The sequence below is a fragment of the Accipiter gentilis genome, chromosome 14, assembly GCF_929443795.1.
Source record: "Accipiter gentilis chromosome 14, bAccGen1.1, whole genome shotgun sequence".
Taxonomy (NCBI): Eukaryota; Metazoa; Chordata; class Aves; order Accipitriformes; family Accipitridae; genus Astur; species Astur gentilis.
The window spans coordinates 33,889,622-33,910,942 of record NC_064893.1 but is presented as its reverse complement, the minus strand read 5'-3'; the positions used below and the strand labels follow the sequence as shown (position 1 = coordinate 33,910,942).

General features: G+C 46.3%; 1 protein-coding gene across 8 annotated transcripts; it reads left to right on the top strand.

Moving 5' to 3' along the window:
• Window positions 1-813: 813 nt before the first annotated feature.
• Window positions 814-21,238, top strand: NCOA5 (nuclear receptor coactivator 5). Of its 8 annotated transcripts, XM_049816378.1 has the most exons (10): window positions 814-889; window positions 4,215-4,401; window positions 4,936-5,043; window positions 9,639-9,705; window positions 13,242-13,619; window positions 13,886-14,001; window positions 14,153-14,279; window positions 16,285-16,484; window positions 18,476-18,799; window positions 19,225-21,238. In XM_049816378.1, exons 2-10 carry the CDS (start codon window positions 4,239-4,241, stop codon window positions 19,878-19,880), a joined length of 2,139 nt encoding a protein of 712 aa, XP_049672335.1. In that variant the 5' UTR covers window positions 814-889; window positions 4,215-4,238; the 3' UTR covers window positions 19,881-21,238. The 8 variants fall into 8 exon arrangements, with proteins under 8 accessions (XP_049672335.1, XP_049672336.1, XP_049672337.1 ...); XM_049816379.1 differs by lacking the exons at window positions 4,215-4,401; window positions 4,936-5,043 and having other exon boundaries at window positions 818-889; XM_049816383.1 differs by lacking the exons at window positions 814-889; window positions 4,215-4,401; window positions 4,936-5,043 and adding an exon at window positions 9,961-12,150.
• The last annotated feature ends 83 nt before the right edge of the window (window positions 21,239-21,321 follow it).

The following is a 21,321-nucleotide window of genomic DNA, read 5'->3' as shown; positions in this document are numbered from 1 at the left end:
GCAGGGCAGGCAGCGGCGGGAACCGCGTGCTCTGGATTCCCCCAGCCTGCCGTCACTTCCCAAAACTGACTCAGTGGAGAGTGCGAAGGGTCCCAGGGGAGTCTCGAGGGCAGAGAGAGGAGGCAAAGGTGGGGAGGGGATTTCAGGGCCCGGCTCCCACGGGCCTGGCCCGGGAAGTCCCCGCAGCCCCGGGGAACCGGCCGTGCAGGAGGAACGTGTTTGCGGCTCCTGGCCGCGAGCGCGCTCCGCTCCCGGCCCCGAGCGGCGCGGGGGCGGCGGGGCCCGGTGCTCCCCGCCCGGCAGGAGCTTGCTGAGGCGAGGGGGCCGCGGCGGGGGCCTCCGGTCCGCGCAGCCAGCCCCGGTCCCGGTGCCCGCACAGCGGGGCAGAACCCCGCGGCTGGGGGCGGCAGCCCGGGGCCCCGCTCACGGCGGGCAGGGCCTGGCCCTCAGCCGCGGAGCCCGACCCTTGCGCTGGGCAGCGGGGGGGGAGAAGGACGACGGCAACGGCAGGGGCCCGCGCACCCCGATCCCGGCCACCGCGCCCCGCCCCGCCCCGCCCCGCCTCGCCTCGCCTCGCCTCGCGCGGGGTCTGGTGGCGCCACCCGGCGGCCACGGCCGCCCGCCCTCGGCGGGACTACAAGTCCCAGCCTGCCTTGCGGCTCGCGGGGCATGCCGGGAGCCAGGCAGGGCGCGCAGCTCAGCGCGCCGGACCCTTGCCTCGGCAGGCATGGCGGCGTGAGGTACGTCAGTGCGCCGCGCCGTAAAGCGCGAAGCGTCGCCGTCCCGGCGTCGCTCCTCCTCCTCCTTGCGACGGCGCCGTACGGCAGCGGCGGTTGGCGCCTTTGTCCTGGCGGGCGGCGGCCTGAGGCGGACCGGGCCCGGCGCGGCGGTAAGTCTGCGGGCGGGGCGGGTGGGGCCCCGCGGCTCCGGCGCGGCTTCACGCGGAGCGTTCGACTCCGAGACGAACGGCGGAGGGTTGAGTCCTTCCCGGCCGCCGCGCCGGGCGTGCCCCGCGGCCTGCGGGCGGGCCGGCCGCGCCTCCGCCTCACCGCCTGGCGCGGCCGGGAAGCGGCAGTGGGGAGCGCGGGCTGGCTGGAGCTCCTCCGCTTCCCCCGCGGGGGCGGCCTGGGGCCGGCCGGTGCGCAGGCTTAACGGAGCCGAAGAGCGGCTGCTCCCCGGTCCGGAGGCGCAGCGGGCGATGTCGCTGTCGCGGGGGGCGCAGCCCCCGGGAGCACCCACCGCCGGTGCGAGGAGCGCGGCCGGCAGCGGAGCGTCAGTCGTGCGGCGTTCCCCGCCGCTGCTGGAGGAAGGCGCTGGGCAGAGCGGGCGAGAAGGGCCGTGGGCTGCCGGGGCTGGAGAGGCCTGGCTCGCGTTCCCGCAGCAGCAGCGGCGGGATCCCCGGGAAGGAAGGCGTAAGCGTTCTCCGTGTCAGCGTTTTCCTTGTGTGCAGCGCTGCTCTGCTTGTCCTCCTGGGTGCAGAGGACTAGGGCGAGTGGGTGCCAGCGCTGCCCTGAGGGACCCCCTGGCCCCGGGCCTGGCTCCCGGGAGCGCGGCAGGGGTGGCTGCCCGGCGGGGCTTGGCTCCAAGGTGCTGAGAGCCGCAGGCCGGTGCTGGGTGGGAAGCTCACCGCTCCTCGGCACCGTTCCTTTCCGTGGTGGCTGGTGTTATTATTTCTGCCTCGCCCAGGAACTTCTTGCAGACTTCGGTGTCACGTTTCGTTTGTGCTGAGTTAGTTTCGATATCCTGCTTCAGCTGTGTCTCGCTTTCTGAAGCTGTGGCGCTATTAATGTAAGATTTTTTTTAGGGAAACATGGCTTTAATTAATTTCCAGAGGATTTATTGGCACACGAGCTGACGTGGGCTCTCCTGTGGTAGGAACCTGCTCGGCCTGGCAGTCGGTTTCTGTGCAGGGGATTGGCACCTTTAAGCTGCCCTGGTGCATAGCTGCATTTGTAGAAAAAGACTTAATGTGGAAACTAGTCATTCACCTGGTGTAGCGTGCCTAAACCTGGGACAACATTCATTTATTCTGGTCTTATGATTACTAGATGGCCCTTAACTATGTAATCTACCAAGTGGAAAATGGTGAGAGGCAGCAAATCCTCTTATGTGAAAGTTCTCTAAGTAATTCAGCCCATCTGAGTGTTTGGGATTTATTGCTTTGTTTTGAAAGTGACCAAATGGAAAAATAGCTCCCTGGCTTTTTTCATATGGAAAGCTCTTGTACCCTCTTCCCCAGCCACCCCCTGCTATCTCTACCCTTAAGAAGAAGAAAAGGGAGTTTCTTACTGCTTTTCGTACTGAAAGTGAAATGTCCCACCAGCAGCAGTTAATGGGTCTTGTTGATGTCTGTTTGCTGTGTGTATACCTGACGTCTGGAGACCATACGCACAGGTCCTGCTGCCTGAGCAGGTGCTCACAGGGGCTCCAAGTCTCTGTCCCTGGTAGTGCTCAGAGCCTGGCTGGAGAAGGCTGTGACAACTGGATCCAACCCTGCTCTGAATGTGAACTTGGACTAGATGAGTCTTTCCATGTTTTATAGCCACTTAATTGTTTTGGGAGAATTTTGAAAACTTCTTTCCCCTCAACTGATGAGAACTTGAGCTGCAATAGTAGAATAGAAGAGAAATCCAGTGCTTCCATACAGAAAAATGGGATGAGATTTGGTACTTATGGTGGGGAAGGTAAAACTGTGTGTGGACAAACTTACAGGAGGATTGAAGGGAGTATGGTAGAAGAAATGACTTTTTGTTTGATTTGGTTTGGGGTTTTTTTTCCTTCATCCCTGTTCTGGCAGTTCAGTTCTTTTTTAAAAGTTTATTAGACTGGGAGGCTTTCTCTGCCTCCTGTCCCTGCAGGGTTTCCTAAAAGAAGGAGAAAAGTGATATGAATGTAAAGTTGATTGATGTTAAACAAACAAACAAATACACCCACCAAAACCAACAACAGAATTTTACATCTCAGATCTGGAGTAGATGTATTTTTCATGCCAGTGAAGTGTTGTAAAAGTATTTATGTAAAACCATTTTATATTTCTGAACATTTGACGGTGTAATGAATATAGGTTACTGTTAGGGAGGGTGTTGGCTGTAGGCATCTCATGATTAACAGGAGAAGTTTCTGTTGGTATACTCAATTTTATCAGCTTTCTTTTTCCAGGTTTCTTGCATGCTATAAAGAGAAAATTCCCATCCTGCATTTGTGTAGATGAATGTTTAAGAAGTATGACAAATTTATTAAATGGTTTTCAAACTTTCATTTTCAAGTTTGTCTTGGAAGTTTTGGTGGTTTTAATTTTTTTAAGCTTTATGTAATGGTGACTTTTAAACCAGAAAGTATGAATCCTGGGTGGGATTTGGTGGGGTGTTTTTGTTAGCTTGGTAGAGTTTATGTTGATTTTTTTGTTTGTTGGGTTTTTTTGCTGTAATTCTTTGGGTAAGTTTGTGCAGTAAATGTCACTGACTGCTCCAGCTTTGTGTGCAATAGTGTGGGTTAAGGAAGTGTACTTTTGCCATGTTGGGGGAGGTGAGGTAGCGGCATAGCATTTACGTGGGGGTGGTTAAATTCCCAGCTGTGGACCCGTCTTCTGTGGGAGCTGACATCTTGATGGGGACAAGGGTATGCGGTTTCATAGGGGTATGAATGAGAAACTGCCTTTTCTGGTATTGGAAAGCTAAGATTTCACGTTTAGTGAAGTGATCCAGTGTGGTCGCTTAAGAGTATTTAAACAGTACTTCCTGATATCTCATTCAGAGCCTGTATTTAAATATTTGGGTCCTGTTATGCAATGTTGCGATGAGTGCTTCCTTTCTGCTTATTAAAATATTGCATAAATTTCAACACTTCTTACCAGTGGACTGAAGAAATAGATACGGCAACAGTGGGTGTATAGAAAAACGTAAAGTTAAGATGTTTTAGTGGAAAATGAGTTTTATTTGTATATTAGTTCAGAGTTAAACCATTAAAACTTATCTGCAAAGTGATTAGGTTTACTACCTTTTAGTGTTACAGAAAAGCTCAACCAGAATGCTATGGTATATGTTCTTGCCAGACCTCTGTATCCCTTGTATTAAGATTTCTCTGGAGTGAAGTTTGCGTCAAGCAGACCCAGTTGGCTTCTAGTCTGCAAAGCTGTTAAGTTTAATCTTGTTCCAGTTTAATTTTAATGTCATGGATTGAAATTATATGCATGGCCGTTTTTCTTTTTTGCGAAGAGTTGGATTTGGAGCGAAAGCAAAATGGCTCGAGGACGCAAGAGCAATAGCATCAAACAGAGCGACTTCACTAACAGCACCAATCCTCAGGATTTAGAGAGAAGACTTTTTGTCGGCAATTTGCCCACAGACCACATGAGTCGTGAAGAAATGGAAGAGATATTTTCAAAATATGGCAAAATCAGGGGTTAGTATATTATCTTATGCCTTTTTGTGGCTGGGAATTCAGTGAGAAATATAAATTTCATGCTTGTCAAATGCTATTTGATGATGATGAGAGGAGTGACTAATGTTGTTCCTAAAAAGTGACCTTTTAATGATAATTTTCTCTGCCTGTATTTCCTCTGAAAAAGCGATTTCTTCAGTACAGCTGAAACGTAATGCCTATATATCAGCTATGTTTTAGCTTTTGGGGTTGCTGTGTGATGTTACAATACTCTTTCAAGTGACTTTGTAGTCTCTTAACCAAATCTTGGTCACTTCCTGGGCTGTATTTGGTCACTGCCTTGTCAGAAGGAAGTTGATCTATAAAATACACTTCAGAGTCTTTAAGCTCTGCATTTTGATCCTGGTAGATTTGATTTTCCCAAGAAACTTGCATAGTCATTTCTGGGTAGAGCCCCTTTGCTTGTTCATCTGGTGGGGTTACGTGATGGCCTGGGTGTGGGTTAGTACTGTCCCTTAGTTGTAACTGGTCTTGCCCTGCTGTTAACTTTTCCAGCCCTCAGCATGTACCATGGCTATGGGTTCGTGCAGTATGACCGTCTAGAAGATGTCCAGGCCGCTCTGGACGGTGAGAAGGGTCGCCTTTATAAAGGGTATAGATTAGGTAAGGAAAACTGATCCGTGCTCTCCTACTGACCCCAGCATGCATTCTGGTAGAAAGAGTGCTTTTGTTTTAAAGCTCTCTGGAAAGATCACTATGTGGAACTTGCCTGATATTAGTCTAAAATCACTTTTACTAGGTTTGTATTTGCTTTCTAAGTTATTTGCTGCAAGTGCTCTGTGGTTCATCTGCAGTGTGGTTCATCTTGCTACCTAGGTCTTACTCTGAACTCATTTTTATGTGTTAGCATTTGAAAAGCTCTATTACCCTGTATAAGAAACTGTTCAAGATGTAAGCCCTGGAAAGTGGTCATTGAAACCTCATACATATAGTTTTAAAAATATTTGTCAAACAAGGTTGGGCTTCATCTTGACAGGTTCAGAGGAATTGGTCACAGCACTTAGCGGCTTGTTAGATAAGTAATCTTAACATGGGTGGTTTTGCATATGTGAAATCAATCTGTAAGTGGTGCTATAAATACTAGGTACTTTAAAAAGGCCATTGTCATAAAGATGAAAATAATTCTGCTAAATATGCTGGGAGCAAACTTAAACAGAAATGAATGGTTAGAAATCTATTAAGTGCAAGCCAAAAAATTACTTTTGCAGTAAGCCTATGCTAATTTGAAGAAACAGTTTGACTTAAAGGAATGAAAGGAGCAATAAATAATAACTTGTGGGAAGGTGTGTATACAGTAACAAATATGAGCCTGAAGATGGAAATCAAGGCAAATAGGCAAGGAGGGTAGAAGGATAAAAGAAGAAATTATGGCAGCAATGTCCAAGTCTAGAAGCTTAAATAGGAACAACTGTGGCTGTTTTAGAAGCTAAGGTGTAACTGTCTGGAAATGATAAAATTTCAAACTGGAAAGGACCACCTAGTAGTCTTCAGTTAATGCTTCTGCTGTCTATTTTTGAAGAGGCAGAAAGTGTTTTTAATATAACTTCCATTTCAGTAGCAAAATAAAAGAGGTAAAACAGCAGCTACCAAAACTAGACCTCTGACAAGAAATTAACATCTATGAGGCTCAGTGAAAGGAAGACCTGCTTGGGCCATTAATTTTGTTTTTCCACAAGCCTTGGAAAACTAGGGAGTTTCCAGGGACCTAGCAGAGCGCTGTGGATGTGCCGATAGGCAGTGTAAATAGGATGAGCCTGGTATCAGCCCCTGATAACAAAGGGATTCTTCCACCTGACACTCAGTGAGAAGGGAATTAATGAATCCCAGTCAAAATAAATCTTGTCAAACTAACTTATTCTTATGATACTGCAAGCTTTGTGGCTGAAAATAGCAGTGTTGATGTAAAAGACTCCTGTAAGATGTTTGATTTGATTAAGAAACTAGAACAATTAAAAACAACATAGGGTTAAGTGGATTTCAAATGAATCTCAGTGTAACATAGATGGAATTGCTCAGTGCTTTGAGTGGTGTTCTGGAAAAATTGATTCCTGGCCATATAGTGCTTTCGTAAGTCACTTGGAACGAAAACACACAATCATGTTTTAAAAAGAGAATGAAATAATGAAGATTGAGTCACCGATGGTGAAATGACCTGGACTTCTTCCTAAGCTGGATGCAGGCAAAACAGCTTTCAGTAAAGCCAAAAGGGAAGGTCTGCACCCAGCGAGAGTGCTTTTGTCATCTTTAGCTGTACAAAACACAGATTTGTAAGTAGGGAGGTTTGGTACCTGTGGGGTTTTGCTGCTGGAATACTGTGTTCAGTTCTGGTATACCTGGTTCAAAAAGGATAATACTAAATGGGAGAAGCCTCAGAAAAACCTGAAGAAGGCTTAAAGAGTTGAAGAACAAGCCCTAGCAAAAGCCTCAAGATAAAGGAGTGATGTGATCTGTGTGTTACAGACAGACCTGGAGATAAGTGAGTTTTAATCTAGTAGGTATAGGTATGACAAGTCCTTAAATGGAAATAAATAGTTTTCTTTAACAGCAAAGTAATTTACTTCTGGAATAACTTATTGGAGCTTTGTTGGTTTCTGTGCTCTGAAGACTTTTAAATTGGAATTGGGTGTTTTGCTAAAAGATAAGCTCTAGTTCAATGCCACTGCTGCACTTGAGGTAGGAATGTGATTCAAGAAACTCTTTATCACCTGTGTTTATTCAGAAAGTTACACTGTATGATTACAGTGACCCTGTCATCTCAAAATCCTACAGGACAGAAGACTTTTTTTTTTCTTGGAAGTTTTGTCAGTGTTCAAATACTTAAAGTGTAAATGCTGTTGGCATTAAATAAAATGTTATTAAATCTGTTCATTTTGCACAAGAGAAGGATCCCTGTCAAAGGTGTTTTTTCTTATAGTAAAATATTTTTGTTCAGATTTAAATATTTTTTTATTTGAAAGAAATGTATGGTATTGAGTGTAAAAAAACATAATAGGTTTCTGCAATGGCATCTTAAAACAGAAAATAAAAATAATCTTAAACCAAAGAAAGCAGATAGTGTCTTGCTTAAAAATAACACTTGACTTTAAGAGGGGGGGGAGAAATCTCAACTAAAAAAATAAATGCAAGGAGAACAGTTGCTTCAGCTTTACAGTCTGAGTATTAAATAAAATTGCTAATAACACAATAAGGTAAAAGGCTTTGGGAGAGTTTAGCTCCTATGTTGCATTATACTAATACTTCCACAAATGCATAGAAGTGGTTTTGTATCTTTAATGAGTAAAACTATGTAGGGACTAAATGTCCATCAAATTTAGTTTGTGACTGTCGTGGTTTAACCCCAGCTGGCAACTAAGCACCATGCAGCTGCTTGCTCGCTCCCCTCACAGTGGGCTGGGGGAGAGAATCGGAAGAGTAGAAGTGAGAAAACTCATGGGTTGAGGTAAAGACAGTTTAACAGGTAAAGCAAAAGCCGTGCACACAAGCTAAGCAAAACAAGGAATTTATTCACTGCTTCTATTGGCAGGCAGGTGTTCAGCCATCTCCAGGAAAGCAGGGCTCTATCATGTGTAATGGTTACTTGGGAAGATGAACATCCACACACCCCCACCCCCCACCCTTCTCATGCTTCCCCCAGCCTTATACACTGAGCATGATGTCCTACATTCTGGAAAATCCCATAGGTCAGCTGTCCCGGCTGTGTCCCTGGTCCCAGCAACTTATGTAGCCCCAGTCTGCTTGCTGGTGGGGTGGCATGCAAAGCAGAAAAGGCCTTGACTCTGTGTAAGCACTGCTCAGCAATAACTAACACATCCCTGTGTTACAAACAGCGTTTTTAGCACAAATCCAAACCATAGCCCCATATCAGCTACTATGAAGAAAATTAACTCTATCCCAGCCAAAACCAGCACAGTGACAGTAGGCAATGTGGCTGTATTTGATCCTGGAGAGAATGCTTTGCGGTCCTGTGGATATTGTTATGCTGCATTTGTAGTTAATGTTCAGATTGTGCTTGCTTCTCTCCCCCTTCAAATAGAAAAAAAGAACGTGCTGCTTCTTGATTGACAAGAAGAACAAAAATTAGAACTAATCCCTTAATTCTAATTTTAATCTTGAAAGTATTGAAGGATAGTTTGGGAAGGTACAGAAGATATTAAGACTGAGTCTGCCTAAGGACATTGTGGCATGTTTATTCTCTTGCAAGAGCTTTGAAAGTAGTTAGTGTAAATAACTAATGAGACATTTTAATTGTTGATAGATTCTCAGAGAGCTGAGAGCTGAGCTAGGTTTGTTTTGTTCTTTTCCTTAAAGGGGTCTCAGAGTAAAACATCTGAAGTCATTTCTGTTTGTTCTTGCCCCCCTCAAGTACATTATTTCATCCTCAATCAGCTGTTATGGAAGGCTTTGTTGCTTCACAGTAGAACAATATGGGTCCCTGCCAGTTCTGGGCAACTTCGCTTTTTCTGGTTGAGGACAAGACTGTTTCTTCAGCTCTCTTACTTCTTTGTATTTCACTTCATGGTGTTTTTCATGGAGATGCTCAGAAGCCAACCAATTTTCAAATTGCTGATCTGTTGCATCAGTTTGCATCATGTTAACAGTGGTGTTTTGAATGCACCATGTTGACTTCATAAGGTGCTTGTGCTTCAGGCTCCTTGGATCCCGTTTCCTCAGTGGTGGAGGCTGTACAACTTAACGCTGCAGCAGTCCCTTGGAAGGCAGTTGCATGTGCCACTTGAGAACCCTTGGATTATTTTCAACAAGGGTAGCGGCATACTCCATTGAACAGGACTGGCTGTGAACTTAAGACTGTGCTGGCCATCAGCTTCCTTTCTTGTTGGTTTTCAGACTCTGCTTTTTCTCCTAGAGTCCATGAGTCGCTTTCTGCTCGCTCATAGACTGCAGAAGAAAGAGGTTCTCTTATGGAATGAAGAGTCTGGATGTAGGCCTGAACCTAAAAGGTTAAAACTTCACCCAAGCTGTCCACCCTATTTTGAAGTCAGAGAAATCCATGAAAATTTCATTACATTGTACTATCTAAACTTAATAAAAAATTGTCAAAGTGACAATGTCTCTCTGCTGAATGGATTTTCTTGTACCATCTGGATGATGTTGAGCTTAAGTTGCTTTCATTTGAATTGTGCTGATGATCTTTTTTTTGTTCCATAGCATTGAACAGATGGGTTGATTATTCTTTACAGATATTAAGAAAGCAGTGGAAAGAAGAAATATGAATAAGGCTTCATCAAGGTCCAGTCCGGCACGAAGGTAAAGTACCTGGAAGCAGTGAGTTATACTAGGAAGGTCAGGCTTTTAGGGCATGAGCCCAGCGGCCTGTGCTAAATGTCTGTGTCTCTTCCCTACCGCCACCTCCCCAGTCAAACGGAGATGCTCAAGCGAGACAGTCGGGACGTGGCCACTCCACTGCCAAGAGCCCTTCTGGTGCTGACACCTCAGGAGGCACGAGGGAAACCTCGTGTCTGCTGCTGTTACTACAGCTAAGCGTTATGTTTTGCAGCACAGGTTGTAAGAGACTTGTGAGGAAGAATACACCTGACGTTTGCTCCTGCCTCAAGTATCAGAGAAGCCGAGGCATATCTAGAGAACGCTGAGGGGCTGTAGCATTCCCAGTGCTATGCTGCAGAGGACTTTGGGATCTTGCCTCTTCTGAAGTTGAAAGCTTCCAATGCTGAAATGAGTCTGGAAAAGAGCATGTGAGCGAAGCACAAGACAGAGCAAACATCTCTATTGCACTGTGTCCTGTCTGCATGCGTGTTTGCGTTGTCAGTACCTGGAACCAGTCCCCTTCTGTGCGATTAGAGTGATGTGTACCTTCCCACCTCTCGGTAGGCACAGCCTATGCAGCTCCTGCATATCCTCTGTGTGTGAAGTCACAGGCAAGTGAAGACACAGACTGTCCAGTCACAGGAAGGCAACTTCAGTCTCCTTTCCATGGCATTACTAGGGAGCGCACGAAGATGTGCTGTGGTTATGGTTTGGTATGAGGCATGCATCTTCTATGCCTATGCTGTAAAGCTTTCCACACAAAGGAGTATTGCTTGTTGGACTTGAAGGTAATGAAGCTCTTGTGTGTCTGGTGTGCTCTACTAACTCGACGCATTAAATTACCAAAAATGAGGAAAAAGTGCAAGATGTCTACCACCAAAAAATCAGAGAATGAGTAGCTGCAATTCTTGGCATCATCTAGGTCTTTTGTATGTGCTACACTTGCCCTGCACAGGGCCAAATGCACTTGCAGAGACCAGCACGTGGGTGTCAGGCCCAGGAAATGCTTTGGGCACACAGCTGGGGGTTCCCGTTACAGATGTGGCAAGCCTTGCGCCTGGGCCGTGTCAGGTGTGCTCAGTGCTGGCATGAGGATCCCAAGAATACTGCAAGTATATGACCAGCAGGCACTGATGGCACATCTTTGGCCTCAGTGGCACCACAGGTGCATAACGCTGAAGGCGCCGGGCAGCACTGTGGGTATGGGAGGCAGGCACCTATGCCATGGGCATTGGTCCTCGAACCACGCTGCAGCGGACAAGCAGCAGGTGCTGATGCTGTGGGCATTGGAACCTGTGTCATCCTGCATGTGTGCAAGAGCAGATGCCCATGTCACGGGCCCTAAGGAGCACTGGAGGTGAGTGAGCTGTGGGCAGCGGTGCTGGACTGGACTACCGCCACAGCTGCCAAAGGCTTTGGTGCCACTGTGACAGGCACTGGATTCCAGCTGGCACTGCAGACACTGTGGCCATCCCATGTTACTAGCACCAGGTCCCAAGCAGCACCATGGGCATGGGTGGCGATGAGGTTGTGGGCATCAAGTCCTTGGCACGGCTGCCGATAATGGACTCTGGACAACGCTGCAGGCATGTGAACGACGGCTGCTGATGGCCGGGTGCAGAGTCGCATGCTGCGCCGCAGGCGGTGGTGCTGGGCCAGCAGTACTGAGTCCTGAGCAGATGTGGGCAGCGGTGCTGATGCTGCAGGAGTCGGACCGTGGTGACAGAGGTGCGGAAGCAGAAGGCTGCTGTGCCTTTGTGCTGCTGCCTCTCTGCAAGCAGCAGGGCAGCGATGCAGGTGCAGGAGCAGAGGGGACCCGTGCCACGTCTGTACTTCGTTGCAGTTGTGCGTTGTTCGTTCCAGATCTTTGTCTCTGCAGATGAGTGTGGCCTGTTCTGGTCACCCCCACTCCAGCTGGAATAAATGTCATATGCCAAACAATTACACTGCATCTGGCTGTTTTGCTATATAGTCTTACAGCTACAGAAAGATCAGTTACTCAATATCCATTAGAACAAATCAGGAGATTCCCCTGAGCTTCTGCCATTGTTCATTGTAGGTTGGGGGGAAGGGGGTGATGATGTGTATCTCTTGTGGGATGTGGTTTCAATACAGGTCACAAACAAAAAGCGGATTTGTGTGTCCAAGAGGCTGAGGGAGTTTACACTTGTGTGCAAATACAGTGTTTCTTTTACAGGAGAAAGCTGTCTATGCTCTTGGTGGCAACTCTGTAGTTTGTCCCAAGATCTGTTTTGTATCTGATGTAAAAGTAAAGAATGCCAGTGCTCCTGTGTATCCCCCAGCACAGCTGGGTGTCTAACAACCAAAGCCCATGCACAGACTCCGCACATCCGTCTCCTTACTGTCCGCTCTACCTGACACTGAACTTGGGCACATCTGACTCGCTGCTTCCAATGTTCTCTCCAGGTGACTACTACGTGAATGCACTGTAGTGGAAGCTGACTTATGTTCTGCTTATATTTCATGAACTAGATTAGGCTGGTAGAGGACTCTAGAAGTCTGTCAAGTTTTGGAAATAAAAAGATTCAAAAAGCTGGTTTTTTTTTCCCCAATGGTTGTCAGTATCTTGGGGAAAGAACATTCCAAACATGTGAAGCTCAGTAGTTTCTCTGCAAGATTTTTCTTAATGTTTGGCTTAGACAACAGTGAAGTTATGTTTTTTTCTGGAAAACAAAATATGACCTGGAAAAAAACCCCGCTGTTTTGGGAAAAGATGAACACTGGAATGTTATTCTTCCTTGCCTCCGAAGACAGTGCAGTACAAAGTCTGAATGAGGTGGATCATTCAGATATGACAGAGAAGCCTGTTGCTGCTGAGGATGTGGTGCTGGTTGGGTTTAGTACCCTCTTAACATGGGACATCATAAATGTAAGACTGGCTTTCTACGGAAACTATACCTTCAAATCCAGGACACAGTGGTAGCTATCATTGCTTTCTGTTAGCAGCACAAACCCAACCACAATACGGAACCTACAGTGTCTTTGGTCACAACAAGCTCCTTTTTTAATCACATGCCAATGACAAATTATTTAAGGTATTCTGCTGTCACTGACTAGTGAATTTAATGGATCCCTTGAATGCTCCTGGCTATTGCATATTTGTGGGTATTAGGCTACAGCACCTTGAATTCTCTCAAAGAATTTGCAAAAACATGTTTGATAGATGATCTGTGGCTGACGTTGGAGGCTGGAGGCCTTGAAATGGTGGTTTCTGAGGTGCCTGTTCACTTCTTTCATAGGTGCTCTACACTTGTAGTGGTGCTCCATTAAGGAGCTTTCTGGGTCTTGTTTGGCTATGATAAACATTAGAATTAAGAAGCTTCTCCAGGCTGCTTCAATAAGTAGGGGTTTTTTGGGCAATTCTTGCTGTTGTGGGATAGGAGGGAGGATTCAGCTGCTGAGAGAAGGGTCACTTTGGCACCTCAGGTAAGAGATCTAGGGGTAACTGTACTCGTATCGTTAGCAGTCTAATGGAGTTTCCATGGTGTTTTCTTTAGAGAGCCATATGCCTACGGGGATGGCCGAGATGCTAGACGTGACCGCTCCCCTCTTCGGGGGAGCCCACGGAGAGACCCCAGAGATGGCAGGGATGGTAGAAATGGGCGAGATTCCAGAGACACTCGAGACATTCGAGCTAGAGACATGCGTGACGCCAGAGACCACAGGGACCCACGGGACCTGCGAGACCCACGGGATATCAGGGATCCAAGAGACTTGCGGGACCCTCGTGATGTTAGAGATCTTCGTGACCCACGGGAGCCACTGTATGATCGATACAGGGATCCACGGGATATGAGAAATCCACGAGATGTGAGGGATCCACGGGATATGAGGGATCCATGGGATATGAGAGACCCTCGGGACCCTTTGTACAGGTAATCTTCGCGGGGTTGTATTTGCCAACATTTTTATGGCATTCCTGCCTCAATGGCTGCACTGGTTTCAGTAGTGTCAGGCATTTAAGATAAGGAAATTGCTCTGGCTGGGGACAGCTGGGTGCCTACTTTGTGTCTTGTGGGGAGCGGGTGGGTACTTCAGAAATTAAACTTGAGGAAGGTCTGTGTGTGATGCATTGGCCAAAATTACTGCCTGAGATTGTGCTGGAGCATGGAAACCCTTGCTGCTTCTGTAAATGTTGCAGACGAGATGAAGCTTATGACCGTTACCTTCGCCTTGAAGACTACTATCGGCGGAAGGATGACTCTTACTATGACCGTTACAAAGAGCATTTTGATAGAGCACCAGTAAATTCAGAAGGTGAGCATCTGTAACGTTTTAATGGGCAGATTCACATCCTTCCTCTGGGAGGATGCGGGAGATGCCTGCAGTGCTGAGTGCGTTGCATTCTGTGGTGCTCCGAGGAGGTCCAAAGGACATTATTTGTTCTGTCCCTGTGGCTTGCTTTCAGACCGTCTGAAGCGTGAGGAGAGGCGCCGAGAGGAGCTGTATCGTCAGTACTATGAGGAAATCAAGAGACGTTTTGATGCAGAGAGACCTGTGGATTGTTCTGTGATAGTGGTGAATAAACAGACAAAGTAAGAAAATAGTTATGACCAATTTTATTATTACATGGTAGAAGAAAATGGAATTAAACTTAGTCCTGCCTTGAGGCTGTTTGTCTTACAGGTTGCTCTTGTGGAATGTGGCTTTACAGCCCTCAGAAAGCTAAAGCTCCTGTTGCTGTTCTAGGAATATATGTTGATGAGACGGAGAAATGTTGTATCTTGTGCTTTACTTTTATTTCCTTCTTGTCACCTATCGCTATACCTTCTCCTGATACTTTTCTACCTACTCTTCGTATCAGTCTACCATCATGACAGGTTATAGTGGTCTGTATTTGTTATTCATGGGTTGAATAATATGGAACTTATCATTACGTGCCAACCAGCAGATAGTACAGAGCAGTTGTCAGGGTGGAGTCCTGGGGGTGTTCATTTCAGAGCTCCTATCAGATTAGTTACTAGGCCAGATACCAGTCGTTACCATTAATCCAACGTGCAAGAAATATAAAATCACTGCTGAACGTAGTCGTGAACAATATCAAAAGCATGTGTAAGTAGTAATCAGGGCAATCTCTTGTGGCAGTCTGAACACTTACTGAGCTAATGGGGCAGGCGCTGTGTTGGGAACAGGGAGGTACACCTACGCCCTGTACAGTGGGAGGGAGGCTGTAGTGATGGCATCAGTCTGATGTCTGTATCTTTACAAATAAATATATTGAAGAGTAGCAAATATGTAAATAAATCATAGATCTGGCTTGGAGTCTGAAGAAAATGTTTGTCAAGGGGAAATTTAAAGCTCTGTCTCCTTAGCCCTTCGGAAAAAAGATCAAGAGTTGCTTTTATTTAACTTTGCTATATCTGTGAGGCAGAAGGAGCTGGTGCTGATCTGGTGGTAGAAGACAGAACAGGAAATTGGAACAAGGGAAGCAGTGAAACTAGAAATAAACTTCTGTGGTTTTCTTTTAATGAAGTTGATTACCTACTGGAACAAATCTTGAAAGGAAATTTTAGGTTCTTTATCCCTTGGTGACTAAAAGTCTTTGGAAGATATTCTAATAGACCACAAGTTATTGTACTTGATACAGGGAGAATTTTTTTGTGCAAGAGGATCAGCTTAATATCCTAAGGATTGTTTTGGTCTGTAACAGCTACAAATGTTAAGAGCCAGAGCATGTTAATAAGTCTCGGGTATTGAAACATTGATGTCACCTACTATAGACCTGTTGTAAGATGACTCCCACATGACTTAGTTACACGATCAGTGTAACTTAGAAATACTTAAAAAGACAGTTGGTGGGGGCAACAGTTTTAGTCACCATTACAATGTTGACATCCAAGGACGATAAATTGAAGTTCTTTCCAAAGGTGTGGGTGCACACAGACTAAATTTCTCAGAATGCATATGCAGTCAGTATTGCAGTTTTCAGTACAGTAAGCTTAAAAAAAGACTTGAAAACTTTAAGCTCAGCCATGTGACCTATGCTTTGTGCTTGGAATGGGAAATCTGCAGGACAGTGGATACAGGAGCAGTAGATCCATAGATGCTGTGTTGATGCTGGGTTAGAGCAGAAAGCAGCTAGTAGAACAAAAGAGCAAGACAATAAGGAATAAGGTGCATTTCAACAATTAAGATACTGAATGTAGCACAAGTAACTGACTTCTGTAGGGTGGCTGCTCTGCTGTGTACCCCTTAGATCTCTGCAGGCATAAATTACCTCACTTAATGAGTTCAGTTTAAACACATTTGTATGTAAACAAATTTATAATAGTGTAAATCCCTTTGCAAACACTCTGTTTCTCAGCTAAGCTAAGGCTTGATTTGTAATTTCAGTTAAACTGAAATGACTGATTTAGATCAAAATAAGGGCTTTTGTATTATTATAATGAGATTGCTTTAATGCTGTCCTGTTAAACATTATGAAGTTTGGCAAGCCATCAGAAAAGCAAATCTAAGATGACGGAGAGGGTGAATGTGCCAGGGTTTCTGTTTCTGTATGTGACTGACTTGTTAAACTCTGCTGGCTTTGCTTTGTGGTAGGGAGTACGCGGAGTCAGTGGGGCGGAAGGTGCGGGATCTGGGCATGGTAGTGGACCTGATCTTCCTCAACACAGAGATGTCACTGACGCAAGCCCTGGACGATGTGAGCAGAGGAGGGTCTCCTTTTGCCATTGTCATCACCCAGCAGCATCAAGTTCACCGCTCTTGCACTGTTAACATCATGTTTGGCACCCCACAAGGTACTGAGGTCTCAGTAGGCTGTGTAGCTGTGTGGTCACTCTGAACCGCCCGAAGTGCTGCTTTAGAACACTTTTCTTTCAAGAAGAATCACACAGGACAAAGTTCATCCTTGCTGTGACATAAGTAGTTACTAATTACTTGACACCGTGTCATAAATATGAATATCATTATTTACAAGCTTCCATAATACTTTATTTGTTCCTTGTCAAAAGGACTGTCTAATTTCTGCCAAGAGGAAATCTCATCTGTGTTCTTAGCACCTAACATCACCAGCCTTTGCATCTTAGGGCAAGTCATGAACCACAGATCTAGAAACGACTGCATTGCCTTTGTAGATTTCTGAGTAGTACCAATCCAACCTCAGTTTATCACTTGCTGCTCTCAAAGAAAGCATGTTTGGAATGTGACAAAGTACAAGACAGATTTTAAAACCAAATGTGATTTAAGGAAAACAGAATAAGTATAGTGTATTTAGTCAAGGTAAAGATCTGATCATGAAACTGGGAAGAGTTATGAAAAGATAGAACTGTAAAGTGATTGGGTGTACATGCTCCACCTTTTTATTGCCATTTACACTTGGTGCATCACTTTCCATCTCAGGGTGCGACTTGGTTGTTGTGAGGGTGGGTATAGGTATTAAAAAAAGTCTTGTCAGAATGTACTCTTGGAAAGCAGTCTTTTGCTCTGGTCATAAGCCTGTTCACATACCGCAGTTGAGCTTTCGAAGGTTATTTCTGCCTTACTGTGTTCTCAGATAATGTTTTGTGAGGTTCATCTGGGAGAGTAAGCTTCTGAATGCACAGTCACTGTTTTTTGTGTGCTTACTGACTGAAGAAGCCTGGTTTCCTTTAACATCAGATGCAGATATGGTAGGAGGGCTCCCTCATTTCCTGCAGAAATACAGCTCACATACATCTTCACTGGGCTTTCCACTGCCCTTGGGTTTAACTCCTTTCGTTTAACACCCATCTTCCCACCAAAGCTTCTCTTCTTTACTGCATCTAATGATGTATCACATCTGATAAGAGCCCAGTCATTAGCTCATCCACAGCTCTTCCTAGAGATTAAATGTGCTCACTTGAACCGCAGGTGGCCACCTTTCCATTCACATTAGTTTCAGGGAACTCTTTCACAAATTCTGCAAAGAGCAATGTTAAAATGAACCCCAGTTTCGTGTTACGAGGAAAAAAGTGGCAGGATTTGATGTTCTGCAGGTGTGAAAAGCGCCCAGAGCTTTGGGTACCTTTGGGAAAGTAAGGGCTTTTTTGATCTCCCGCTTAAATCTGTGTTCAGGGAAATGTTTGTGTGTGTGCTTTGTGAGGTGGAAATAATGGCCTCAAAAACTTTAAAAGGCAACTGCAAAAAAACCCACCCACAAACCCAACGTTGGAATTGACCATTATTCATTGTATTACAGAAGAACTTGATTGCTGCTTATTGCCCCAGAATAGTAAACATAAATAGCAATGTGACATCGAGCCAGTGCTTTTTTCCTCCCTATCTCCTGCATACACACTGACTATATTAAGGCATTGGCGGTACAGAACCAAAAAGTACTCTCATCGCTGTCCTCCTCTGGGAGACTTTAGCAGCCTTCAGAAGGCAAGTTTTGGATTTGTCCAAGGGTTTAGCAGTAGAATGGCTGGAACTGTCTCTTCTTGGAGCACAGAGAATTTATGTGTGCAGAGGGAGCTGCTTTCCCTTTTAATTGGGTGAGAGGCAAGAAAGACATTTCTTGGGCTGATACGATATCTTCTCAGAGCCCTCAGCCACGGACAGAAAGGATGGCCTTGCTGGGCGATAGCCTTGAGCCTCCTCTTGGCCTAGGAAATTGAACAGTTACTGTGTGCCTAGGAAGCTTCCCAAGTCCTCGCTTGCAATTCCAGAACAGTGCCTGCCTGCTGAATGAGGTGTGCTTGTGTGTGTGAGGCAAGGCACCTCCTGTTAACATCACTTTGGTTTACTTACAGCGTTTCTTTTCCTTGTGCAGAACACCGCAACATGCCCCAAGCTGATGCCATGGTGCTGGTGGCAAGGAATTATGAGCGCTACAAAACAGAGTCACGGGAGAAGGAGCGTGAGGAAATCGCCCGGCAGGCTGCCAAGATGGCAGATGAAGCTGTTCTGCAGGAGCGGGAGCGCCCACCCCCCATGGAGGAGGGTGTGAGAGGAGGTCACCCTCCGGGGATTCAGACTCTCTTGAACCTGCTGGCTGACAATCGCTATCTAACTGCTGAGGAGACTGATAAAGTAATTAATTACTTGAGAGACCGGAAGGAACGGTTACTGAGGGGAAGCACTGATTCTCTGCAGGGTAGGTTTCTCAGCCCCAGGCAAGGCTATTAATCATATGGTCTGTGGGCCCTCTGGTCTGGGACAGGAAAACAGTCCTGGGATTGCAGAGGAGTCCTAGTGTCGTAACTTCCTCGCACAGTGCCTCTTATTATTGAGACGCACGTCTCCTTGGGAGTCCTGAGATGATTCAGATCTTTCATGTGAAAGAACTTCTATACTGGATTCTCTCAGGGAAACCATGGGACTGCCATAACTGGTGTGGCTGCTACAGGAAAGGCATCAGTTCTGCTGAGTGGTTTGGGTTCCCCAGAGCTGTGCAGCTCTCCTGTTCAGAGGGTGGGTATTCATTGATGCTTGTGTCTTTGGTAGCTGTTTCACAAGTTTTGTTTAGGTGCCCCTCAAGGGCATTTGCAGAGCTTTAACCCTCTTTCCTTTCTTTCCCAGCATCCATGTCAAGACAGTCTTTGGGGGCACCTTCAGGATCATCTCTGGGTAGTCAGTCCAGCCTTCCAAGCTCTCAGGCTCATCAGGGTTCGCAGCCTCTGGTCTCTGCTCCTTCTGTTCCAGTGTCCTCTTCTAATCCTCAGCAGGAGCTTCAAGCAAAAATCCTCAGTCTCTTCAACAGCGGGGCAGCGGCAGCAGCAGCTGCTGCAGCAAACAGCAGTTCTACAGCTTCTGCAGGCTCTTCAGGTGGCACTCCGAACCAGAACTTTGCTAACATGGCCAGCGGTCAGGCCCGGTCAGCACAGATGAGTGCTGGAAATCTAAATCAGGCTCAGCAGAGATTGCAGACTCCAAGCACGCAGCTTCCTGCTCTCCAAGGCACTTCAAGAAATGCGGGTCCAAGACCTGGAGCTCCTCCACAAGCTCAGTCGCTCTATGGTCAGCACCAAAATCGCCTCCCTGCGCCTGGCAATGTACCCGCTCAAAGGCCAGTATCTTCTGGTATCAACTTTGACAACCCTAGTGTACAGAAAGCCTTGGACACCCTTATCCAGAGTGGTCCTGCACTCTCCCACCTAGTGAGCCAAACCGTGGCCCAGGGGCGAGCAGGGTCCTCAGCCCAGCAACCTATGGGTTCCTACCAGCGACACTATTAAAGCTGTCGGGCCCTTTCCCTTTCCCTTTGCCATTCCATACTTATAGCTGTTTAAAGAGTCTCCTGTCCTCGACATGGGACAAATGCCCCTGGATATGCATGTCCTCTCCACTTTGGTGAGAGTGTACCCCCAGTGGCATTGCTGCTGACTGTTGCTAGCGCTGCCCTTCCTCACCTCGGTCTGGTTAGCAGTGTTTGGGGACGTATGCTCTTATTTTCTCAGCGGCACGATGTGCAAAGAGCTGCTTTGGATAATCGGTTGTTTTGTCCAGTCCCAGAAGCTGCTGGAATGACAGTCCTTCTGCATTTCCTCACTCCCAGTAGCTCGTGCATCTTCACATTGCGACGCAGTCTGGTCTCGCTGAACGGTCTTAGTATAGTTTTGGGTCAGTGGTTTTGAGGAAATAGGGGACTGAACAGAGCGGTACGCTGACTGGGCCTTCTTGGAGACCCACCTTTTTGGAATGGGCACTGTTTTTCTTTAGATTTCTTTTTTAATTTCTTTTTTTAATGGCATATAAGCCAGTTGGAAAGTACAGTGGTAGCGCTAGCAGCTGAACTCATGAAGCACATGCCTGACCACTACTCAGTAACCCAGGACCGTGCTCTTTGGTCCTTCCATAGCTGGACTGTCATGTCCTGGCAGAGTGAGGCAGAGAAACACTCCTCACCTTGCCCAGCTCATCGAAACTGACAGTTTTGGTCTGAGTACTGTGGCAGATCTGAAACACAAGAGCTTCCAGTCAAGGCAGAGATTTCAAATGGTCTGTCAATTTTCCTGCACCAAGCAGTCAGTGTTAAGATCAATCTGTTAAATTTGGCATATAAATTTCCTTTTCTTATTATCTTGCTTTGGGACGTTGGTTCCTGTAGCCCAACTTTTCAGCCACAGCCACGCTGATGTGCTGCTGGCCCTCCCTTGGGAGTACCCACAGCCAGTTACCAGGTGGTGAATGTCTGCTCTTTGAAACTTCATCTCACTGTTGATTGGTGTTTTGTCCATCTAAGGTGGAGAGGCAGTGCCAAGATGCAATACTATAATTTTGTACATTTTTTTCAACACTTTGGTAGCTGCAGTGGACAGTTGAGTGGAAAATCAGGCAGTGATTCTTCACCGTGTTTTTAACCAGTAACATACTTTGATACCAGAACACAAAACATCTCTTAACTATGTGGACCTCCCCATCACGGCCTTCTTAGAGTCTGCAGGCTTCCTGCAGAGAACCGAAAGAAACTAAGAAAGCAGTGTTCTTGGAGGAGAGAATTTTCTTTGTCCCAGGTGGTTTGTGTTGTATTTTTTTTCCTCTCTGTGCTGTTAACAAGATGACATTACTTTCTAATAAAAAGGCAGGAAAAACATTTTGTTGTATTTTTGACACTTGACAGCTTGAGTACTACTGGAATACATTATTCCACTGTGTTTGCCATTGCTCTCTTCTTCC